General features: G+C 44.1%; 1 protein-coding gene across 2 annotated transcripts in view; it reads right to left on the bottom strand.

The window, feature by feature from the left end:
• Carmil1 (capping protein regulator and myosin 1 linker 1) overlaps positions 1 to 25,774 on the bottom strand; it is a 294,654-nt gene that overhangs the window by 50,070 nt on the left and 218,810 nt on the right. For both annotated transcript variants that reach the window (XM_059263261.1, XM_059263262.1), the window contains exons 23-27: positions 24,105 to 24,198; positions 16,583 to 16,681; positions 9,872 to 10,000; positions 7,891 to 8,022; positions 1,762 to 1,937 (exon numbers count right to left, since the gene is read on the bottom strand). In XM_059263261.1, the coding sequence (XP_059119244.1) occupies positions 1,762 to 1,937; positions 7,891 to 8,022; positions 9,872 to 10,000; positions 16,583 to 16,681; positions 24,105 to 24,198 (630 nt within the window). The remainder of the gene's footprint in view (positions 1 to 1,761; positions 1,938 to 7,890; positions 8,023 to 9,871; positions 10,001 to 16,582; positions 16,682 to 24,104; positions 24,199 to 25,774) is intronic.

The following is a 25,774-nucleotide window of genomic DNA, read 5'->3' as shown; positions in this document are numbered from 1 at the left end:
GTTCTATCATTTTGTTGCTGGGGTTCTACTTTCTTAAGAGTCCCTCACCCTGCACGACCTCTCATACAAATGTGCCTGTATTATCCCTGTATGTATGTGAGTTGTCAGCGCTCAGCTTACTCAATGCATTATAAAAATCCAAGAAATGAGTCTATGGACACACAACTGATTCACCCATGTAAAGGGTTCTACACTCCTGTGCAACTTTCTGAATTTTCCAGTTTTCAGGGAAGGTGACCACATTTGACAGAATTTGCTAATAAAAAACAGAAGGGGGATGGGTTAGGAAGAGGGGCAGGATTAACCAGAGTGGAGCAGGAGTGGTGGTGAATATGACTGGATACATTGTGTACATGTGTGGAAATGTCATAAGGAAAGCCATTACTATGTATAACTAATGTGATGATATGAAAATGTTTTTAAAGGGGGAGAGAAAACAACAGGAGTTTGATACTGCAGTTCAGACATCAGCCCATGTTCTATATTGGTGGCAGAAACTATTCCCATGAAAGAATACCGGCTAATACAGTTTTCATCCTAACATTTAAAGGGGATATTTAATACTTCCCATTTTAAGTATTTATGTTTAAAATACGTGATACTTAAATATTTATTTTCACTAACAAAGCTGAGTCTTAGATAACTAAAATTTGTAAGCACTCCTGTAAGGGCTGGAATGCATAAACTCGATAATCCTCGAGTGGTTCTATAAACTCAAAATCCTTTTTTCTCATTTCTCAGAGTTTTCAAACTGCTTTAGACTTCATCCCAGTAGATACCAGAAGCTCATTAAACCAACAGAATGCAAAGCCAAGTCTCCAATCTGAGGCCATCCAGTGCCACGGGTTTCCTGACTCTGGTTTACAGCCCAGAGACACTCTGTGTGGCTATCTGGCTTGCTCTGGTTGGGGCCATTTGGCTTCATAGTTGTGTGGTCGTACTCTTCCCAGCTCTCCACAACTGCTAATTTTCTTGCTCATCTAAATATCTTTATCAATATTCAGAAACAGGTAAAAGGGGAAACTTAACCTGTTTGGAACTGGGCTTCCAGCCATCTCATTCCCCACCTAAGAGGCATAAAGAGGATGAACTGAGTACAACACAATGCTCATGAGCCCAGGGGTCTCTCCATGAAAATCAAGGAAGTTTCTCATTATGTCTTCTAAATACTGAAATCCTGATATACTGCTCAAGCCTCTCCAAACACATATTTGGGGACATCAAAGCCCACCATCCTAACCTGGGATGAACACATGATGGTTCATTCTAGAGGTCTGAGGCAGGAGGACTGCTATAAGTTTCAGGCTAGTCTGGGCTACAGAGTTTCAGTAAAGCCTGAGCTATAGATTGAGGACCCCTCAACAAAACAAACAAAATAAACAAAAAAAACCAAACACCAAAACAACAACAATAACAAAACTGACAGGGAGGAAGGGGGAACGGGGTGTGTGTGTGTGTGTGTGTGTGTGTGTGTGAGAGAGAGAGAGAGAGAGAGAGAGAGAGAGAGAGAGAGAGAGAGAGAGAGAGACTCAGAGACTCTGTGCTCTTAGGTAATGCAGACATAACATGTCCAGAACTCTCACTTGTGTGTATAACCTATGTCTACATACATTGCTTGTGTGCATAACTATGTTTACATACATTCTCCTCGGTCCGTTAGACACATCTCAACACACTCCTTGATGATGAAGCCAACAACACTATCTTCTTGGGAAGATAAGAACCTGGACCGTGTCTCACATAGTAACACAATGAACATACCTAATTTTGTTAAGAATGTCGATTCCGGACTGCTCCAACAGGACATTTTTAACAAAGGTGCGCGGGATGGAAATCTTTTCAGTGCTGGCATGGATCAGGTCCTGTCGGATGTGGGCTTTTTTCATCACACTGGGGCAGAGGTTCTCGGCCGCATCCACCATGTTCTCGAGCAAACCCTGCAACACAGAAGAGGGAGATAAGGACGCAGCCACCAGAACCCCTGGAGGACAGGAACCCCTGGGGAGCATCCAAGGACTCCAGACAGCCCCTAGGAGATCTGTAACTCCTGCGTGACTGGTGAACTCAAGGAATCACTTTAAATCAGCCAGACACTCAGCAGAACCCGTGCTTCACTCCGGCATCTGAAGTACACCGGGCCACAGCTGAACTTAACACAGCTATGAATGAGAATGATAAAACATGCTTTTACAAAGCAACTCGCCGCAGCAGACTAAGCTCCCAGGTCCTAGAAAGCATGCTTAACAGACACAAACTTGAGAATTAGAAATCGCTAAAATATGTATGTGACTTCCCAAATCACACAAACCTCTAAATTATAATGAACCGTTCAATAGTTCTACCAAAACACAACAGGAGAAAAATAACAAAATCATTGAAATGACTGCCAATTTTTCTCTTCTAAGAGAAAAGTTTTCCTAACTGTAAAACAGTAGTTATAAGAACAGCAATAAACAACACGAATAACAACAGATGAAAACGTTTACAGAGAATCCTATAAACAACCTCAATAGCAACACCAAAACATGTTTTCTCACAGCCCTGCAGCATCTGAGAAAAAACACTGCACATTCCACCCTCCCAACATCTGTGCAGATGGATGGGGTAGCTCTCAAGGGATCTTCCCTCACAGGTGAGAAATGTGTGCACTAAGGAATGTTAAATGACTTGCTCAAGATGGGTGACGGGATTGCTCTATGGAAAAGGCATCTGTGTTTCTGTCAGACCCAAATTTGAACCCTAGCTGAATGACAAAATTATCCACCTATAACCTTAATACCAAGTGACGGATCAAGGCCGCACTTCACTCTACAAAATAAAACTCATCCAGGACGCTTTTCAGTCCACATAATACCCTGTAAACGAAGGCTGATTCTGATATACTTAGTCTATAAATAAGGAGAGTGGGGCTCAGAGAGGTCAGTGACTTGTTCAGGGCTACTCAGTGCTTACGGGAATTGGTGCATAAGGGCTCAGGGTCTCCTGTCCAGTTCTCCTGTTTCTTTCTCTAGTATTCTCCTTGGACACCCCAGTCTGTCCAAACCTTTGCTTCAGGACCTACAGTTTTCTTTCCGTGTTCTCTGAGCAATAGCGTCTAAGGTTTCCGGGGTGATCTGTGTGATACAGGGCTGGGAGGAAGGGTCCTGGGACACATGCGCAATGCTGCAGGCTCCAGCTCAGGTCCTTTCACTGCGTCTCCACCACGCATGGTTCTCGGTCCCCCAGCACCCACCCTTCAACAGCCCGCCTTCCGGAGCCCCACGTTGTGCCTCAGGTTTTAATGAGTCTCAAGCAAACACTTATCTACAGTGATGTGGGAGGCAGAGAGTTGCTGAGAGTCTGAATTTTAAGTTTTACCAGATGTTAATTAGCTTAAATTTAAATGAGCACAAATAGGAAAGGGTAGCAATGTTGAGTGGTGAGCTAGGTCTAATGTTACATTGATTCATCACCACAGGACTAGGTAGTTTCATTTCATTGTCCTGAGATACACATACACACACACACACACACACACACACACACACACACACACACATATTTGGTTTTTCTTAGTTTTTGGCACACTGGACTTGAAATGTTGTTTCAGAAAGCCAGTGTTTCTGTTTAGCAACACTACATTTTCCCCATTCCTTGTTTCATAAAGCTCAGATATTTTCTTCTCTGATAGCTTTTATTTTGACCCAAGGTATAACCCTTAATTTTTAGTGTAATCTAGGAAGAGAAAGCTAATCTGGTTGTTGTTGTGTGTGTGTTTCTTTCTTTTCTTTTAAAGATGTTTTAATCATGTAGGCTGGGGGTGGGTGGGTGGGAGAAGAAGGCCTAGGATCTCCTGGAGCCAAAGTTACGTGTGGATGTGAACGGCGTGATGTGGGTGCTGGGAACTGGACTTGGTCCTCTGCAAGAGCAGTTCATGCTCTTCATTTCTGAGCTGCGGCTCCAGCCCCGCTGTCTCAGTTTCTGGATGAACTGTCTTCATTGCATCCTCCTTAAGCACTGGGTCAGTTACACTGGATGTGTAACTCTGCACTAACAGTTTATGTTTGGGGGAAGTTTGCCAACATCATCTCATTGTCTCCTGGCTTTCTTAACTGCTGAGCAGCGAGTGGCCAGGCTCCACGGTGTGTGTGTGTGTGTGTGTGTGTGTGTGTGTGTGTGTGTGTGTGTGTGTGTGTGTGGTATGTGTGTGAAGTCCAGAGAAAGAGGAAATTTTCCTCCCCTGGACTCTGTCCCCCATCTCTCCTGTTCTGGGTTTGCTGGGCTTCTGCAGCCAGTCTGCCAATCCCCAGTTCCCGACACTCTCCAGTGTCACCGTCTCTCATTTGTTTCCCTCCTTCTGGAAAGCTAAGCCAGGCTGATGTGAACTCTGTGCACATCTCTGTACTTTCCCAACCCTGTTTTCATTCTGTTGATCTCTGTGTTATTGTTTTCAGACAACTCTCAGTGAGCAGGCCCTGGATCTGAAACATGACAGAATTCAGTTCCCTTAAGACAGTCTCAAGGTGTGTATCTCTGAACTGTAAAATAACCAACACAGCCACCGGGTGTTGGGAAATCTGTATAATGTCTGTAAAGCAAGCTGGATCAATATCTTTAAGATGGCAGCTACCCTTTTGCACTTGGTATTGGGTCTCAGAATTGCAAATGTAATGTCCATACTGGAGTGTTGGGAAACTGTTTTTTCTTTGGCTGTGGAGACACTCAGTACAGGGTTGTGGATGTAGCTCAGGGGTAGAGCACCTGCCTAGTATGTTCAAGGTCCTGATGTCCATCCCAGAACTGCAAAACAGCAACAACAACAGCATCAACAACATCAACAACGACACCAACAGCAGCAACTACAACAGCAACAGTAAGGACAACAAGAGTAACAGCAGCAGCAGCAGCAACACGAAGGAAATCAATGCATTACATGGTTACCATAAGTAGGAAAACTGGCCTGGCAGTGATGGCACAGGCCTTTAATCCCAGCACTCAGAAGACAGGCAGGTGGATCTCTATGAGTTGGAGGCCAGCCTGATCTACAGAGCAAGTACCAGAACAGCCAAGGCTACACAGAGAAACCATCTCGAAAAACCAAACCAAACAAAAAAAGAATCTTAAAAAAAAAAAAAAAAAAAAAAAATCAGGAAAACATGGCGTCATCATCATCACCACCCCACCCCACCCCCACCCCCTCACCCCTCCCACAAAAGGCTATTTGTCAGGTCAGCAGAAGAAAGTAGAAAGGAAGTAGAAGTTCTTCAGGGAATGGAAAATGTAAGAAAGTCAATGTTTCAGTAGAACACATGAATCTCTGAATGAGGACTTGCTGTGATTCGTGACAGATGTTTTCAGAGGGAAAGGCACTTGAATCTCACAAGGTCCAGGAAGGACATGTAAGCAGAGAGCAGGAAAAACACAAACACACAGGCACTGCGGGCTTGGGGCCTGGGAGCTAGTGACGCAGAAGACCAGTGGCACAGTGAGAACAGAGGACATTGGTGCCATTCAGCAAGGGCTCAGAAAACCCCACAACAAAAAGTAGGCAAAGCCTATCCACAGGACAGTAGCATCTATACTATCTCAGGCTTTTAAATGCAAGTGTATTTTATTTTGGATATTTGTGCCCTAGTCCCTCCCAAGAAAAATTAGCCAGAATCAATTTCAACTGCTCCAGGCAGTTTCGGGGAAACAGACAGCTAAGGTCAGGGCAGTCTGTGGCTCAGACAAGATGAAAAACCAGCAACAGTTGGAAGCTGTTGGACAGGAAGGGACCTGTTACCGCATTTCATGCCAATTTTTTTTTTTTTTTTTTTTTTTTGGTTTTTAGAGACAGGGTTTCTCTATGTAGCTTTGCGCCTTTCCTGGAACTCACTTGGTAGCCCAGGCTGGCCTCGAACTCACAGAGATCCGCCTGGCTCTGCCTCCCGAGTGCTGGGATTAAAGGCGTGCGCCACCACCGCCCGGCTATTTCATGCCAATTTAAATGACAGCCATTCTTACAGTGGGAAGAAATTCTTACAGATGCTCTAAGGGGGGCGGGGGACGACAGATGGAAATAGACCATTTTCAATAGAAAAAATACAGGGCTGGGTATGTAGTTCACTGATCAAATGCTTCCCCAGCAAGCATACAGCCCTGAGGCCAAGCTCCAGCACCATAAATAAATAAATACTTATGCACTACTCTGCTATTAAGGAAATAAAAACATACAATGGGTTGTTTGTTTTTTTTTTTTTCCAAATGTTAGAAGTGTCCCGCTGTATCCAGTGCCACTAAGAATACGATAAATGAGCAGTTCCCTGCACTACTTGACATGTTTGCCAATCCATACAAAAGTATAACCCAGGAATGGAGCAATTAAATAAATTCATTCTAACAAAGCTTATCAGAAATTAGAACAGGCACATCTATGCAGTGGAATGCATCTTTAATGCAGCCATTAGAAATGCTGCTTCCTCACTACTAGAACTGCACTTGTAATAATGACTCCCTGTGTAAAAGGTTCCTAATCATTAGCATGACATCGTCACAAAGATATAAGACGGAGTACCTAGGCAGAATCTGATGTGATTTTTGTTTCTGTAATTCTTTACAAATTTACTGTTGGTATTGCTTAAACATTTTTCATTAGTTTTCATTTTTTACAGTCAAAAATAAGCAACATAGTTGTTTATTACTAATATAAAAAAGTATATGCCTTGTACAGGTAGACCCTTGTGGCTCCTTGTACAGGCAGACCCTTGCGGCTCCTTGTACAGGCAGACCCTTGTAGATCCTTGTACAGGCAGACCCTTGCAGCCCTTTGTACAGGCAGACCCTTGAAGACCTTTGTGCAGGCACATCCCTATACAGGCAGACCCTTGCATATCTTTATACAGGCAGGCCTGTATAGAAGGATCCAAGTGCAATTTAATATCATGTGGTCTAGAAAGACTCAGAAGCAGCGCACTGCTCTTTTCTGCCCCGTCTCTTCAGTCCAAATTTAAGTAGCCACAGGTAAGTAAAATTTACACACTACATGTGTGTCTTTGAGATGTGCACAGGGAGACAGACTAACGTCTAAGAATCCACAGCATTTTCGGCCCTATTATCTTGATTTTCAGAGACTAACTAGCACACTGAGAAGGTGTCGATCATCCGCGCCTCCACTCCTGTACCTGCTGCAGAAGGAAACAGACTAAGCAATGACAGAAACTCAAAGGACTTCAAGGCATCCTTGAAGACAAGAATCCTGAATGAGAAACATCTCTGGGCAGCTGATTTCTGAAATTACCTTTGGAAAAAGCTGCTCTTAGGTCACCCACGTCCTCTAAAGTCTTAGGGACCTTTTAAAGCCTTTTTTCAGTCTGTAAGCCAATAGCAGAGCTCTGTGTATTTGGGTGCCCTATAGCTCTATTCTGATAAGTCCGTTTCTCCATCCCTAAGCATGCCCAGGATGGATGGCTATGCCTCTACTGCCCTTCTCCATGTAAGCAACATGGCAGTACTTGCTCACAGTTCTCACCACGTTCTCCACTCTCAAAATCAAATATAATATACTTCCCCAGAGCACTTTTTTTGTGTGTGTCCTCTACATGGAAATCATCCCCACCAGTAATAACCAATCATATTAAGTGCATTTAGAGATTTGCCATCAAATGTGAGACTAACTATGTAGGAAAGCATTCTAAAACACATAAACTAAACTAGATGCTGTATTTATTTTTACCCACGCATTTCCCCATTAGTGTAAACACACAGGCACATACTATAAATACACACACACACACACACACACACACACACTACAAATACACACACACATACACACTTGCATCCTATAAATACGAGCAGCTACAGCATGGAATGCCATCAAACAATTACATCATCACAAATTCATTCCCCCAAATAACAGGACCCACAGACCTTCAGTTGTTCATCGACAACTCTTGTGACTTCTCCGGCCATTGATTCCAGGGTCTCCTGAATGGGATTGGATGACAGGCCACTGGCTCCTGCCCAGGAAGCACCGCCCACATGGTATAAGTTCGGTAACAACTGTAAGAAAGGTGAACAGTAACCTTGTTAATAAGCCTTAAGACCGCTGTGAAGTTACGGAGAACTAAAGAAACATATTAGAGATCATCAGTCCTCCGCCAGAGCCACAGATAGTAAATGGAGGACCATGCTCTTTACTGGCATCTCTTCATCTTGGTGAAAACCAGCAATGTTAGCACCTCACCACAGTGACACTGAGAGACAGCACGGTCATTACTGCCCCTCAGCAGCTCTGAGGCCATGGAGTCAGTCAGTGTCCTCGACAGTCCTGTCTCTGTCTGGGATGTGAGGGTTCAACTATTTTCAGCATACTTTTGTCACCAAAGATGCAGGTAATGCCACTTCTCTTCAGATGCCAATAGATTGTCCCAGGATTCCACTCAGTTCTGATACTCTCTGCCTAGATTGTCGTCAGATGCCACAAGAAAGGACTCAGACCTACAAGACTATATCACTCAGCTGCCAGTCACAAATCCTGGTCATCACAGGTACAGAAAACTGATCACAAAGTCAAGGGGTCCCCACCACCTAGCCCTCGGGTTTAGTGACCTGCTGGAATGCCTCAGGAATCTCAGGAAAGCGCCTTCCTCACCACTGCTGGTTTCCCAACCAGACAGTGAAATGACCTCACAAAAGGCTCTACAGGGGATCGGGGAAGAAGGCATCCATGCTGTCTCCAGATATGCCAGCTTCCAAGCCTCTTGATGGCACCAAGCAGAAGCTATCTAAACCCCTGTTTTAAGACTCCCTCAAAGGTACAGTAGAGACATGGTTGATGATATCACTGCTCATGGGTGACTGACCCAGTCTCTAGCCTTCCCATTGGCAGACGGTGTGGACTGGACAGAAGAGCCAATGTTCATCCTATGGTTGGTTCCTCCACAGCCACTCATTAAGATGAATGCTGCTATGTTGAAAAGTTTTGGTTATTGTTACCTCTGTCACTTAGAATGTTCCAGGGATTTAGAGGCTCTGTGCCAGGATACAAGGACAATGGCTCAGTATATATTATTATTGCACCATAGGACTATTTGATGACTAATCTGTAAGTCGTGATTCTGGGGCCAGTAAGATATCTCAGTGGGTACTCGCCACCAAGGCCACCAAGCTTACCAAACTGAGTTTGATCCCAGGGACCTACATTGTGGAAGGAGAGAACAGATTCCCACAAGTTACCCTTACACACACACACACACACACACACACACACACACACACAAATAAATAAATGCAAGTTAAACAATAATGAAACAACTAAATAAAACTACTTATATGATCTGGGCAGTGGCTGCACATGCCTTTATTACCAGCACTCAGGAGACAGAGGCAGGGTAATCTCCGAGTTCTGGGCCAGCCTGGTCTACAGAGTGAGTTCCAGGATAGCCAGGGCTACTCAGAGAAACCCTGTCTCAAAAAGTAAAAACAAACAAACAAAATTGATAACAACAACAACAAAAACCCTACTTATGTGACCCCAACAGCAGAAGAGCCCAGGTTCTGACTCACACTGAGTCTATTTTCTATTTAGTCACACTTTGGGGAGTAAAGTCTTTGTAGATAGGCTCTTACTATGCTGCCCAGGCTGGCCTCAAACTTGCTCCAACCTTCCTGCCTCAGTCCCCTGAGTTCTAGGACTGCAGGTGTGAGTAACCTGGGAACCAAATTTTACCACCAAGGATGTGTCCTGTCAGAGGTAACAGTGGGAGTATTGTGCTGTCAGTTACTCAGGGCGTAATTTTATACTATGAAACTCTCACCATGCTCTGCTCCTTACTCCTATTATTAGAAATCCATGTACACACAGGACAAACACAACACAGACTCTCACAAATTCCAAGGAGGAACTCACCGTTTTAGAATTCTTAGCGTCACGCATGATCCGCTCTGCTGCCTTTAAATCCTCCTGAATAGCGTCACCCCCACAGGATCGCAAGGAGTTGAGGTGATCCTGAACCTTCACACACACTCGGTCAATCATCTGTGGGAACCAGAGAAGCATCTGAGTTGGTGCAGAAATGAAGACACAGAATGGACAATGAAAATTCAAGAAAACAGAATGCATGAGGTTGAAAAGCCTCTTGCTGGCATCTTCCAGAAGGGAGGTTAACCAATTATTAAATTAGTCTAACCAAACGTGCAAGAAACCAATGGCACATTAACTCCAGGAAAAGATAATAAGGCGCTTTGGGTCTCTTTTCTCCCTTAAGAAGAACGCTGTGCAGTGGATCATCTTAATGATTAAATCTTGTAGCTCCCGGTGATGTTCTGCTAGACAGTGGCTCTCATTAGCTGTCATCCAGTGCCCTGCGTGTGTCAGACACAGCGAGAGGTGCTGCAAACACAAACAGTGTTTTACATTGCCAAGACTGGGGACAGGACACTAGAATCCTGACAACTGCCAGTTGGTCTCAGTTGTATAGAAACCAAAACAGTTTCTGGAAGTTGACATTTTAAAAATTCTATTATATGAGGTGCTTCCCTTTATAAATCAAGAACCACCAAAGCATAGAAGCAAGTTAGGGCAGCCAGAGATGTAACTCAGTTGGGATAATGCTTGCCTAGCATCCATGATGCCCTGGGTTCGATTCCCAGTACTATATAAACTGGGCATGGCGGCACACATCAGATATCCCAACACTTGGGTGGGTGAGACAGGAAGAGTTGGATGTTCAAAATCATCTTTGGCTACAAAGCGAGATGAAGAACAGATTGGGCTACATGAGACATTATCTCAGTCGATGAAGGTGGGCTGTGTCTTGTCATATTAGCATGGGTAACAGTGAAGTTAATGCCACCTAGTGTCTAGCCCAGCAGCTTTGCCTCACAAGCTATTTGGACTTGAATCATTTTCAGTGGGTCCGGGATTGAAGTAAAGAACACAAAGGAAGTGGCAGAGCCTTGCACACACAATGACAGGAGCAGATGGTTACCACATCCTTCTTTGAAACCTGCCTCGGGGCAGACCTGCTCTAGAGTGACCCAGTTCTCCCCATGCTGGTGGGTGTCATGTGGAATGGGTATCCTTTTCTCAGGGTCTCACTTCTGGTCCTCACAACCTCTGGGACCATGGGCTGAAATAACCTCTGTTTTTTACAGGCAGCCAAGTGAGGGTAGACAGCAGAAAGTGAAGTAGATTCATCTCAAGGAAACGGCAGTCACAGTGTTCTTCCAAAGCTTCCTCTGGCATCGTCATCACAGCTAAACATCGTCTATTTTATGGTCTTAAAAAATAATGGTTAGCTAGGCAGTTGGAAGATGGACGATTTAAAAATCATCCTCCGCTACAAAGTCAATTACAAAGTCAATCTGGAATGTTAGACTTGTCTCACAAAATAAAAATAATAATAATAATTGTTGGGTTGGTGAGATGGCTTAGCAGGTAAAGGCACATGCAGCCCAGCCTGAGGAACTGAGTTTCAGGCCTAGAACCCACATGGCAAAGGAGACAATTGGCTTCTGCAGGGAAGATGCCCTCTGATCTCTGTTTGTGAATGCAAGGCACATGGGCATGCCTACCTCCCACCCCCACATACAAATAAACAAATGAATAAAATGAAATGAATGAATAAAAAAAAAGAATGAAATAAATGAATAAAAGGAAAAGTGTCCACTCTTTGGTGACCTTATAAGAAGTGTCCTGCCCTATCTGATAAGTCAGTTGAATCAACAAAGTTTAACTGTTCTCTTTTTAAGCTACATTACCCTTTTCTTTTTATTTGGAATAATTTGACATTGTGTCAATAGGAAGCTAAAGTCTCCCTTCCTTTTCCTACAGATTCCAAAACAACAGAGCCCTCAGCAAAGAGGACGTGACTCTTTGGTAGAGAGTGCATTGCATGCTTGATGCATTGGGTCTAATCCCAGCACTACAAAATGAAATATAACTGTAATCAGTTTTCAGGCCTTGTAATCCAAGTACTCCAGAGGCAGAGACAGGAGGATCACCACAAGTTTGAGGCTAGCCTGGGCTACATAGCAATTTGCAGGACAGCCAGGGCAACATTGGGAGACCCTCAGGGGAGGGATGGAGTGTGTTCTCAGGACAGCACAGAGGACGGACTCTGACCTCAGAGGGAAGGTCTATTGCTATGGTGCTACCGCCTCTCTCCTCTTCCCTTTCCTAGTCAGGATCACAATGTCTTTTCGGGCATTACCCAGACAATCCAGTAAACCAGCACCTCTCACAGCCTCTATCCTGTTGACAAGGGCCTAATAGGAGCAGCATTGATGCGCACAGCATCCTTCCATTGTACCATTCTCAGACTTCCTGTAAGTGACTATCTTGAGCCCCTCATAGAAACATTGTGTGAACAGTTTCTCATTTCACCTCCAATCTATGCTTTCAGGCAGGAACAGAAAACTTTCTGTATTCCCATAATGCCCTGCAGAGAGCTGACTCTGTGTTTCTAAAACGCTTCAAGATGGACATAAATCTTTACTCCTCAAACTGGCATATTGATTGAAACAAAAGTGGTCATCAATAATTCACATCTTACTAAGAATGATTTTCTAATTTCAGAAGATAAACCAGATGCACATCGGCCAACCCAAGAAGCATGTGGAAGCGACCCAATAAAGTCAATCCTCTCCACTAATACTAAAGAGCTCCCTGAAGTGTGTACATCAGCGTGCACGGAGGAGAGAGTGTTTAAATGAATTCCACAAAAATGGTCTCCACACGGAGCAGTTTTAAAGCCAAAAGGAAAACAAAATTTCAGTTCTTCAAAGGAGACAAACTCATATCACAAGGGCTCATCCAAGCATTTGTTCGAGTTTGACAAAACCAAATGCAGCACGTTTGGAGCCCAGGGATGGGACAGGCGCTTACTTAAGATGAGATAGGGCAAAGTGCAAAGTTAAATTTTGGGGCGAAAAAGGAAATCTAAGCATTTCACTATCATTTTATAAGTCATACCCCTAAAGCATATCATTGAAAACAATGACAGGAGGGGGTAGAAAAAGACTCCTCTGGTTACCCTATCACAAATGGGGTCCTTCCCGTTAACCTTTCCTCTTTCATCTGACACACACACACTGCTATTGTCCATTTTCTTTTCTTAAATTAACACATTAACAGTTGACTGCTGTGGTCAGTGTTATTTGTTAACTTGACAGAATCTAGAATCATCTGGGAGTCTGGCCTCTGAGCTGGCTTGTGCAGGATTATTTTGATGACATCGAGGCACGGCCTGTTCACTGTGAGTGGCACCATTCCCTGGATGGGAGCCTGGACTGCATCATCGGACAAGGGAATTGAGTCGCAGCCTGCACCCACCATTCTCTGTGTCCTCATTGTGGATGTCATATGCTCAGCAGCTGCCAAGCTCTGCTCCCTTAACTTCCCTGCCCTGAGAATGAGCCCCCGAACTGTGAGCCACAATCAGCCCTTTCTCCCCTAAGCTGCTTGTCAGAGTGTTTCATCACAGCAACAGCAAAAGAGACCAAGACCACCAGAACTCTATAGAACTGTTTAGTCTATCACTGCTCGACATGCCCTTTGTTTACCTGTGTCATCTAGCTTCCTCAACTCTTACCATACATGTTCCATTTTCCCCTTGAGAACCTGAAGAGTTCCCAGAGAGCATCGTGCATGTATTTAAACATAACTCTCTTTTCTTCCTTCGTCTCTTCGGTCTTAGCATTCCCAGTCATTACATTAATGATAATTGTGTTCCTGATGATACAGTTCAGTGGTCATCAGCAGGCTGGCCCTAGTTGAGATACACCTTCCCTGAATTTGCTGCTCTGTCTGAACCCCTCAATAAAGTGGATGGTAACGCAGGAGGAGTGGGCAGAGCTGGACTACGCACTTCCATCCTCTGAGTTGGCTTCTTCAGCCACCTCATCATACAACCAATTCATGTTACACTTGCAGGGACAAGCAGGCTCCTTCAGAGCTACCAGGCTGCTGAACCAAAGCATAGAAACCACTCATACTAAATGCCATCCTGAGTCACTCTCAACTTGTTACAACTGTCCCTACTTCCTCCACCAAACAACTTCTTTGTGAAAGCAATGTTCTTTTCCTCTGAGGCTATTTCTTTACTCAAGAGAAATATAGCCGTATACCTGATGTTGAAGACAGAAAATTCTGAATAAGGCAATAGCTCTGCCCCCAAGCAATGTCAACACAGAGAGGGAAGAAACCTTCACAGTCAACACTAATACACGGCCTAGGTGTGCTGGTGCAGGCCTATAATCTACTGGGAAGGTGGAGACAGGAACATCAAGGCTATCCTCAGCTGCACAGGGAATTGGAAGCTAGCCAGAACAATAAACAGCCTCAGTAAGAAAGGACTCTTAGACTTGCTGACAAGGACGATCACTGAGAGCCATTTCAGTGGATACATACAGGGGTCATGTTTCTGAATGTTACAGAAGGAGGAGGTTAGTCAAGTAATGATCTCCAGGAGAAAAGTCAGCTCAAGAAAGAGTGTTGAGAAAACAGCTCTTTGGGGTCAGACAATTCCAGGCCTGACTTTGTGATTTTTTAAATACAAAGCTAATCTCACGGTGCATGCACTATACCTGGTACATGGTATATGGCCGAGTCTACTCCACAGTGGCAGAAGGTGGTACCTGCAGTAGGTATACAAGGCCTAGAATGTTTACCATGTCAAAGTTTCCCAAGACCTGGTTAAGAGGGCTTATCAGGTCAGGGAAAGGGGAGAATTCAAAAGCAAAAAGACAGTATTAATTCCTTAAAATCCTAGATAAAGACAAAAACCAATGCCTGAAAAGCCATGGGATTTCAGTGTTTCCATCAAACATGGCAGTCTTCCCTGGTCATCTGGGGCATGGCCACCAGTAGTCACAGAGGGTCTATTCTTCCTGTATTTGAAGGCCTCAACACTTCAAGGTATATCTCCCCTGAAGCCGCTGAAACGACTCCAGTAGGAAAATAGCTAGCCATAAAATCCCAAGGACTCCCCGAAGTGAAAGGTGGCAATGTACTCAGTGCGTAATGACTCAGATAATTCTGAATGAGCCCCACGGCAGAGCTAAGCATTCACAGCACTCTCCTGTGTGCAGCTGCTTTCACGAGAAGAGGGAATCTGATGTGAAGAACGAACACCAAAGATGGTGCGGTTTTGTCGGGCTTTGTTTGTTTTTTTTTTGGAGGGGGGGAAGGCTGTGTTTTGTTGGTTTTTTTGTGTGAGATTGGGGGCTGCCCTCTCAAACTGAAAGAGGTTGGAAAGACATTGGATTAAGAAAGAAGCCTACATTTTGGTATCTCTTTAAGGGAAAGGAAGCAAAGGTATGATGTTAACAGTCTTGTTGCTTTGAAGGTTAAACACTGAAAACAGGGCTGAAGTGATGGCTCAGTGCATGCTTAACAGTACGGCTGCTCTTGCAGAGGACCTGAGTTTGGGTCACAGAACGCAGAGACCAAGCCGCTCACAGCAGCAGCCTGTAATTCCTGCTGCAGGCGACCTGATACTTCTTCTGGCTTCTGTGGGCACTTACACTCAGGAGCACATATGTGCTCCCCCCATTGAAAATAAAAATAGATCTTAAGAAAAAAATAAAACATGCTAGTAACAGTAAGCTATAAAATACTCAAGCAATGTTAGTCCCTAACAGGGGGGAAATCAGATTTTTAAGACCTAGCAAAATCTAAATAATCCTTTTCTTTCTCAAAAGTTCTGGTAGGTCAGCAATTTTTTTTGTTTTTGTTTTTGTTTTTTTGTTTTTAAAGGCAGGGTTTCTCTGTGTAGCTTTGGAGCCTTTGCTGGAACTCACTCTGTAGACTAGGCTGGCCTCGAACTCACAGAGATCCGCCTGCTTCTGCCTCCCAAGCGCTGGGATTAAAGGCGTGCGCCACCACCGCCCAGCTAGGTCAGAAATATTTTTAAAAATTTGTCTTGACACATATTACTTGACTGTTCCCAATTATGTAATACATGTGAACAGCTGAGATGTCTAGGCGGGCAGGTTGACTGAGCACTCTCAGAGATAACCACGACAGTGAAATAGATCCTGTTAGTGTCTCTCAACCTTCAGAGACAAACGCCTGGCTCGATTCTGCTGTGGCTTTCATCTCAAATTGTTTGAATTGTTTGTATGTTTTGTTTTTAATGTTTTGATATGGGGTCTTAGGTAGCCCAGGTTGACTCAAACTCTGTACATAGGCAAAGATGACTTTGAACTCCTAATTCTCCTTTTTTCTGACTCCCAGGCTGGGATTATAGGCCTGAATCATTGTCTTCAGTTTCTGTACCAAATGTATTTTTGCTATTCATCTATATTAATGATGAAAATTAGCATTTGATTCCATGAACTATAAAATAAAACTCAGCTCTCTTCCTCACCCCCCCCCCCCCCGTCTTGAGCCGCCACCTTCACGGTCTCCCAATTTTTAACACTTACGAAGCAGCAATTTAAAAAAAAAAAAAAATTCCCTTCAGCTAGTAGCATCTAGGATTCCATTTCTTAACGCAGTTTCTTCTTTCTGCCTCAAATACACTTTCCTCTCTTTCCATCTACTGTGACTTCCCAAGCCTCTGGGACTGTGCTCTGGCAGCCTCTGCTGAGCGTGAGGAGACAGCGGTGCCCTTACCTGCTGGGTGGTGCTGGTGACGATGCCCTGCTGGAGACGGTAGGCCTGCTCCTGAAGGTATTTTCTAGTCTCGTGATTCCGGAGCAGATAGTTTTCTATCTGGAAATGGAGCACACATATCTCTCAAGATCACATTTTTACTCCTTGGGGAATAAAGTGGTCAGAGAATGAGTCAGCAAGCATGGCCCCCCAGTGGCTCTCTAACTCACCACCCACACAGGCTCAGACACACCAGCAGCTCTCTGACCCACCACCCACACAGGCTCAGACACACCAGCAGCTCTCTGACCCACCACCCACACAGGCTCAGACACACCAGCGGCTCTCTGACCCACCACCCACACAGGCTCTGGCACACCAGCGGCTCTCTGATCCACCACCCATACAGGCTCAGACACACCAGCAGCTCTCTGACCCACCACCCACACAGGATCTGGCAGAGCTGTGACACTAGAGTGTATCAGAGGTACTTTTAGTGGGAAGATGAGCTTTCAGGTAACTAAAGTCATTGCTTTGTGACTCTGAAACTGACAGAGATAGGCCAGGATTTGGTGGCAGCTGCTGCCAGCTCAGGCTTCCCATTCCTGGGTGTCATGAGATCAGCAGTTTTAACTGCCATGCCGCTCAGAAGTGATTCTCCTCCAAGGAGAACAATGGTGCCCTCCGACACTCAGCCTCATCTACACCCCAGAACTGACCAGCACCTGGCAAATTATTTTGAGGAAGAAAGGGAAGAGAGAAAGAGCATGTATGGGTCGGGGTTGGGGTGAGGAGGAGAATTAGGGAAAGGGAAAGAGAGGAAGAGGTTGAGGACAAGGGACGGATGGGATGAAGGGAAGAAAATATGGACGGAAGGAGGGAAAAAGAGAGAGAAGGTGGGAAGAACAACTATACAAATAGTAACTTTGGTATATTTTAATTTTAATAAGCTACCATGTTTTCATAGTTTCTCAAAACAGGTTGGATTTTATTAGAGTTACAGCAAATAAGAAAACATAGTCCTACACAAAACAAGAAACCCTGAAAACTGGGAAGGCACAAATTATAACCAGATGGAAAGGAAGTGTTTATGAAGATCAATAGACCATGGGATGGGCACTCTGAACAAGAGTTCAGGATGAACTAGTTAGGATGATGAGCGCCTATAAAGAGGGTTTTCACTGGGCGTGGTGTTCAAAGCCTACAATTTCGATACTCTGGAGGCAGAAGCAAGAGGATCACTGTGAGTTTAGGGTCAGCCTGGGGTACACAAAGAGAGCCATCTCAAAAAATAAATATACTTTCAAAGAACAATCTGAGGGACTGTGGCTCAGTTAATGGAGTGCTTACATAGCACACATGAGACTCTTCATTCAATCCCCAGCACCATGTAAACATGGTGATGCATGCCTGTGATCCCAGCACTGGGCTGGTGGTAGCAGAGGACTCAGAAGTTCAAATCTACAATCACCTGGGAGATGGGCTTCTGGGCATGCCTGTGGAGGATATTTTAATTACTGTTAATGGATGTGGGAAGAATCATTTCAGTCGTGGGCAGACTGTTCACTGGGCAGGGGATCCAGGACTGCATAAAATGGAGAAAGTGAACTGAACATAAGCATTTTTCTCTGCTTCCTGAACCTTCGAGGTACTGTGAGCAGCAGCTCTCCAAAGCCCCTATGCCTATGGCGTGCCCGTCATGGACTATAGCTTGGAACTATGAGCCATCCTTAACCCTTTCTCCCTTGAGTTGCTTTGATTGGAGTGTTTTATCATAGCAACAGGAAAAGAAACTAAGACACCAGTTACAAAGTGTTGTATGTGTGACTGCCCAGTAAGTTAACACACACACACACACACACACACACACACACACACACACCCCTTCCTAGAAACATTAGCAGCTACCGCGTAAGAAGCAACCGTATGCAGTGAAATCAGAAATGACAAAGCCAAGATAAAAAGGCCAAACTGAGCTACCTGAGACGATGTCTCAAAAAGAGAAAAGATTTGAAGTGGATAAATTGTGCCATCTTGGTTTATTTTTCCCTTCTTTATTGTTTTAATAACGTGTCTTAACCATTTGGCTTTTAATTTGTCACTGCGGTTCCCTGGTTAAGAATGTCTAATAACTGTGAAGCTCTTACTGTTATTACATTTTCATTTTCATTTTCCATATGCTAAAATAACTACTACTCAATAGCAATTAGGAACAATTAAAACCCAGACAGTAATTACCTGCATCCCAGGAAACTAGAAAGCAGAGCCAAAGCTCCTTCCCACCAAACACAGATGAGGCAATAGGAGAAAAGAAAGCTCCCTTCCCCCTCCTAAAGCATCACTGACACCCAGTGCAGACCCCCGTGGAGCCAGATCACATGGGCTTCCTCTCACTGCCTCCCAGCAGCCACGGCTTGCCAAGGTGACACATCCACGGGAAATGTTTTGCTACAGAGGTTCCGAAAAGTGACAGACACTTGAGGCCAGCCAGCCTTGGGTCCTTTGCTCCTTCTCTGTCTTTTCACAGCTGGACTCACACTGGGCCCAAAGCCTGAGCAATCTGTTCATTCAGGGGACTCATCTCACACAGATGTGGTACAGACAAGGCGGCAGGGCCTGTTTCCAGACCTTTCCCAAGTCAACCCATCCTGCTTCACAAACCAAGCCAGGAAGGAGCTTTATGGTTTTGTTGTTGTTTTAAGAAAAATAATATGTGAAGTTTGCTTCTTTTTGTGTATGCATGTGTGGTAGTTTGAATGCAATTGGCCCCCATAATCTCATAGGGAGTGGCACTATTAGGAGGTGTGGCTTTGTTGGAATGGGTATGGCCTTGATAGAGGAAGTGTGTCACTGTGGGGCAGGCTTTGAGGTTTCCTATGCTCAGGATACTGCCCAGTATTTCAGTTGACTTCCTGTTGCCTTCTGATCAAGATGTAGCCAGAACCAGGTCTACCTGCACACCGCCATGCTCCCTGCCATGATGACAATGGACGAAACCTCTGAAACTGTAATCAAGCCACCCCAATTAAATATTTTCCTTATAAGAGTTGCTGTGGTCACAGTGTCTCTTCACAGCAATGGAAACCCTAACTAATGCAGTGTGCGCACATGGTCATGTGTACACAGTGTCTGTGTCCACACACGCCAAAGGTCAACTTGGAGTGTCACTTTGGTTTTTGAGACAGTCTTTCTCTCTGGCCAGAACTCAACACTTAGGCTATGCTGGCTACGAGGTGAGCACCAGGAACCCTCCCGTCTCTGCCTCTCCAGGGCCAGGATTAATAAGAACACACCACTACATCCAGCTTTTTATGTGGGTTCTGAGAGCAAACTCAAATCTTCATGTATGTGCAATAAGCACTTTACTGACTGAGCCATATCCCCAGCCCCACAAAGCTTGTTTCTGAAAATAAATTTAAAGGGAAAAAGAATTACAAGATCCATCTATCTTTGTTGTAAGTCATGACCTATTACTACTGAACTTAGCAGGGTGAGATTTCACTCCACACTGACAGAAGATGTAAACCTATCTCCTGGGAATAAGAGCTCAGAGCCTGGTTAGGGTCACATGAGGAGGAGTCAAAATAGGCATTGTCCCAGTGAGGAGATGGGAGCAGGGGCAAGATGGAGTAGGTCCAAACCCAGGGATATGTCTCCAGACATCTCCAGAGGCAGGACTTACACAAGAGGAAAAAGTCCTGGATCAAAGAGAAGGAAATCTGCATTTAAAAACAATTTACAAAGATTGAATATATTTTTTGTTTATAGAAAAGTTAAAGTAGACAGAAGACAGAATCTAGGTGTCAAGATGAAAACAGGTTCAGTTGAGCATGAAAACACAATAAATTCAAGATACAAAATACCCACGCACCCCACCCCCAACACACACACATACACTGAAACCCACAAGCAAGCACACTTCTACTCTCCTGCACTTCGTTTGGGCCATTTCATATATTCCAGGCAGGCCTCCAACTCACTAGAGACAAGAGTGACTGTGGTGATATGTTGTGTACCCTAATAAACTTGCCTGAGGATCAGACGACAGAGCCAGCCACTAGATTAGACATAGAGGCCAGACAGTGGTAGCACACATCCTTAATCCTATCACTCAGGAGGCAGAGATCCTTCTGGATCTCTGTGAGTTCAAGGCCACACTGGAAACAGAGCCACACAGTGGTGACACATACCTTTAATCCCAGGAAGTGATGTCTGGGCAGAGAAAGGTATATAAGGCGTGAGGAAACAGGAACTCACTCTCTTCAGGCTGGGGATTTCGTAGAGGTAAGAATTACTGGCTGGCTGTTTTGCTTCGCTGATCTTTCAGCTTTCACCCTGATATGTGGCTTTGGGTTTTTTTATTAAAAGACCATCTAAGATTCGAACAAGTGACCTTGAACTTTTGATTCTCCTGCCTCACTCTTCCAGCATGCACTACCACTGCTGGTTTTCTGTCTTTTTTATGTTTTCCTTTGTGGAAAGTGTATCTTCATAGGGCTGGATGAATAGCTGCTACTTGTAACCCTGTTTTTATTTGTGCTTTTCTTCTTTTTCTCTCCTCTCTTTGTCTTCCCCAAAGATTTATCTGATTTTTATTTTTCTTCTCTTCTCCAGCATGTCAGATTTAGAGAATGAACATTTATAATCTACAATTCAAAGTCTGAAATATTCCAAAATCCAAATTTTCTAAACACTGGCATGTTGTTCTAAGGTAGAAATACTCATATCTGACCTTAGGTGATGGGCTGTGGTGAGAACACCAATGCACTAAACACAGTTGAAAACTCCCTGTGGAGCATGTTCACAAGACACACATAGACATATATAAATTCATATTTAAACCTGGGTATTAACCCCACAGAATTTCATTACACACCAGCAAACATTCCCAAGTTCTACCCACCAGAAAAAAATACCCATCTGGAAACATTTCTGGTCAAGAGTTTCAAATATTCTTTTTTTTTTTTTCAGTGTTTGTCTTTATGTTCACAATACAAGTTTACAATACATTCAAGTCTCCTTCCAAGTAGCATTACACATTTCACAAAAAGTGCAATCCCTTGTCATGAGGACTGCTGGTCTACCTCCGTCCTTTCTCACCTGCTGTCACTTGCTTCATGTCACTGTGCACTAAGATACCCAGTCACCTTGCATCTCCACACTGTGACATTCAGTCATCTCCTATCTCCACACGAAATGACATTTAGTCACCTGAGGTCACCACAGCTATGATCCCCAGTCGCCTCATATGTCTCCATACATCATGACTGACATCCAGCACACTGTTGCTAGTTTTTCATTACGGAAGCAGTCCTCTCTTAGAGCAGTTTGAACTAAGAAAATTGGTTTATTTTGCCTTAATTCCCTCTTTAATGCTTTTCCACTCTCTCTATGCATTTGAAGAACTTGCATGCAACAGAACTCAGTTTCTGTCTTTCTCAGCTGGGCTTGATAATGGGTGTCTGTAATCCTAGCCAGTTCTTAGTGCCATTCCCTTCCATTTCCTCATCTATACAGTAGGGAAGAAACTGAACCGTCTTGTGTGCTATTTTAAAGACCGCACCCATGTTAATGTATGATAAACATTTGAATGGTGTACCTCATGCTCATGTATTAACATATTTGTTAGATGTCCACTAAACATAATTAGGGTATAGCTTAATTTTTCCCATTTACATAATATATGTATACACACATGCATGCACACATACATATGAGAGTTCAGAAGAATTTAGTAATTACTGGAGGCTACAAAGTTGGAAAAAGTTGGGGGTTTTGTTTATTTTTTGAGATAGGGTCCACTCTATAGTTCAGACTGACCTTGAACTCAGAGAGATCCTCCTGGGAGTGTAGAGGTGAGCTACTGCCCTATACAAAAATCTGGGATAATTTCTTTTGCCATTTTAGATCTTTCCCTGACACTTCCTATTATTCTTTTTTATTCAAAATGGTTAAGAAGGATCTAAGCTAATTTTGGAGAATGAATGATTTGAAAACCACATGGGCTTTTCCTTCAAGAAGCTCATGGTCTGTGGTGGTTTGAAGAAGAAATGTCCTATGTAGGCTCGTGTATGTGAATACTTGGTCCTCGGCTGGTGGTGCATCCGGGGGAGGTTATGGAACCTTGAGAAGGTGCAGCCTTGCTGAAGGAAGTACATCACTGGGGACGGAAAGCTTTGAGGGTTTACAGCCTTGCCTGACTTCCTTTCTGCTTCTCTGCTTCCTGTGTGTGGCTAGAAATGTCATCAGCTTCCTGCTCCTGCCTCCATGCTTCCCTCGCCTGTGTTCACGCCTTCCTCTCCACAATGGACTCCATCCCTCAGGAACCATAAGCCAAACTAAGTCCTTTTTCCTTCAAATTGGATTTGGCCATAGCATTTGATGACAGCAACAGAACATTATGAATAGAGTCTGTCAGGTGAGGAAACCCCAGGAAGGCCACTCTGTCAGGGGAGTGCAACTGCCCCAAGGAATCACTGTGGGTGCTCGGAACACTAGATTTCAACTCAACAGCCAAGCACAGTAGTGTAGAAAGAGCCGAGTCCTGACCAGAGAAAGGCAATGGTTCTCAAACGTCAATGACCAGAAAAACTGGTGCAAACAGACTATTAAATCTTTCCACAGATTCAACATTGCAGTTCCTTGAGATGGGATGGAATGAAAAGTTAGAGCTGGTAATAGACAGAGCAGGAGGCAGACAGAAGGCAGATCCTAGATAGAACAGCATTCTATGTTAGGGAGACCAAGCTTTATTTATCAGAAAAGCTGCCAGTGAGGGATGGCATGAAGGTTTACCATAAAAGATGCTGTAATTCTTCTAACATGGAAAAGAGACAGGAGCTACCAAATGTGGCAAGATCATGGTGGGAGATAAAGTCTTGAAGAAAGGTATTGTATTGACACAGAGGCAGGAGAATGAGAAAAGAGCTTTAGGGTACATACATAATCTGGCAACCGGGTGGCCCATTGGCTTTGGGAGCCTGGCTAGAGGATGGTACCACCAAAGAGAGAGAACAAAGAGGGAGAAACTCTAGAAAAAGCATCAGAGTAAAAATGGAACTTATGAGCACATCCTAACTGAGAGGAAATATAGCCATAAAAAGCAAAGGATGCGTGCAATCCTGTCCCTTGACAGATGAAGGCAGAAGGACCAGAAGCTCAGGTCATCCTCTGACACATAGTGAGTCTGAGGCTACCTTGGGCTCTAGTAGACCCTGTTTCAAAAAACCAAAAGAAAAAAAAGCACTCTGAAAGATGAGCTATAGGGAAGCCATAGAGCAAAAGATGTCTTAGCTCCCCACATTCTCCAAAGATGGGGAGGTGTCTACATTTGGACATGCTGATATTATAAGAATGTTACTATATCTGCCTAAAAGTTCATGTCAGTTTTCAGGCTTCATTATTTTTTCCATACCCAGTCAAAAATTATGCCAGTCATGATCTTAAGAATACATGGTTTTCAAAGGCTTTATGTTAAAGTCACGGTCATATGTCCAGAACAAGTATGAACACAACTCAAATGTGAGCACAGTGTGCTCAGTACCTTCTGGAGAGCCTCTTCTGTCTTCTCAGGGTTTGTCTTAAGAGCTTGGGAGGCATCATACATAGGGATGGGCATGAATCTCAGCGTGTAGTTCCTGGAGAAAGGAACAAAACATATATTTTAAATGCCATTCTGTTACCTCAGTTGAGCACTGTTTTTAGATCTAAAAAGATAGGTGCAAGAATATCTTTTAAAAGCCAGATACAGCCGGGCAGTGGTGCTCACACCTTTAATCCCAGCACTTGGGAGGCACAGGCAGGCGGTTCTCTGTGAGTTCGAGGCCAGCCTGGTCTACAGAGTGAGTTCCAGGACAGGCCTCAAAGCTACACAGAGAAACCCTGTCTCGAAAAATCCAAAATAAAAATAAAGTCAGATACAGTGGTACAGTGGGGTTAAATGCCTTTAACCCCAGCATTCTGGAGACAGAGGCAGGCTGATCTCTGGGAGTTTGAGGCCAGCTTGGTCTATGTTAGGGCTACTTTGAAAGATGCTATCTCAAACAAACACACAAATGAATATCTTTTTATCCTTGCCAAGCTAGTGTGTACCTATAATCCTAGTACTGGGAAGGGTGAGGCAGGAGGATTGCTTTGAGTTTGAGGCAAGCCTGGGCTACACAGAAAGTATTAGGCCAGCCAAGGCTACAAAACAAAACACCTCTCTAAGTCATCCAGCCATCAAAAGGCCCTCAACTGCAGAGTGGTTTTTAATTCCCATGCTCATTAAGGCTGGCTGGCCCCATTAATTTGTACTGTCCTACAAAACAGAGATGAAGTTGATGAATGTAGTTTTGCTTTCCATTCTGAATTAACATGAAAGACAAAAACCTTCTCATTGTGACTACAAGATAGAGAAAAAGTCTAGGAAGAAAGCCTAGTCTCAAATGGTTTCATTGTATCATCTATCTACTGATCTGATGGTACCTGGCAATCACCTGTGACAGCCAGACTAAAATGGGTACAAGAAGGAAACACAAAAACAAACAAGATGTCAAGCCATTAGCATCCACAAAACATTCTGCTCTATTCTGGCATTCTTTGGATAAATACATCCATAACAGGTGACCACCTCTAGAATGAGCCTGGAGGAAAAGGGTGGCCTGCCTGGGTAGGCACCCTGATCCCTGTGAGCCACTATACAGCTTGCCTAATACATCAGCCAGAGCCCATCAGGTAAAGAAACCAACTGGGGGTACTGTGCCCATGTTACGTCACTGCTACTGGCAGGCTGATCAGACTTAAGAGTGCAGGGGACAGCCACCTGGGGTGAACAACAGCCAATCAGAGCCTGGCCCACCTCAGAACCTGCCCTGCTTCCTGTTGCTGTGTGCCCAGACAACCATTCCCATTTGCTCTGAAACACACTCCAACACAACAGATGCTTGCTCACCCCCACCCACAAGGTGACTGTCCACTTCTACAGATGCTGTTCAGGAAAAAAAAAAAAAGATCTGTTGGGCCATTTGGTGGTGACCTGGGCATTCTTCACATACAATGGAGTAAGACCAGGGTCATGCTTTAGATCTCCAAACAGTGAGGAGCTGCCATCTCATGGACATTTAGGTGGCTATCACTGGATTAGTGACTTAGCAACTAACTCCCCTACAATAAGGCACTAGTAATGAAAAAATAATCAAGAAAAAAAATCATTTTATTAGCAGCAACAATTTA

Source organism: Peromyscus eremicus, chromosome 5 (assembly GCF_949786415.1).
Source record: "Peromyscus eremicus chromosome 5, PerEre_H2_v1, whole genome shotgun sequence".
NCBI classification, from domain to species: Eukaryota; Metazoa; Chordata; class Mammalia; order Rodentia; family Cricetidae; genus Peromyscus; species Peromyscus eremicus.
The sequence above is the reverse complement of the archived record's forward strand: the minus strand, read 5'-3'. Positions and strand labels throughout refer to the sequence as shown.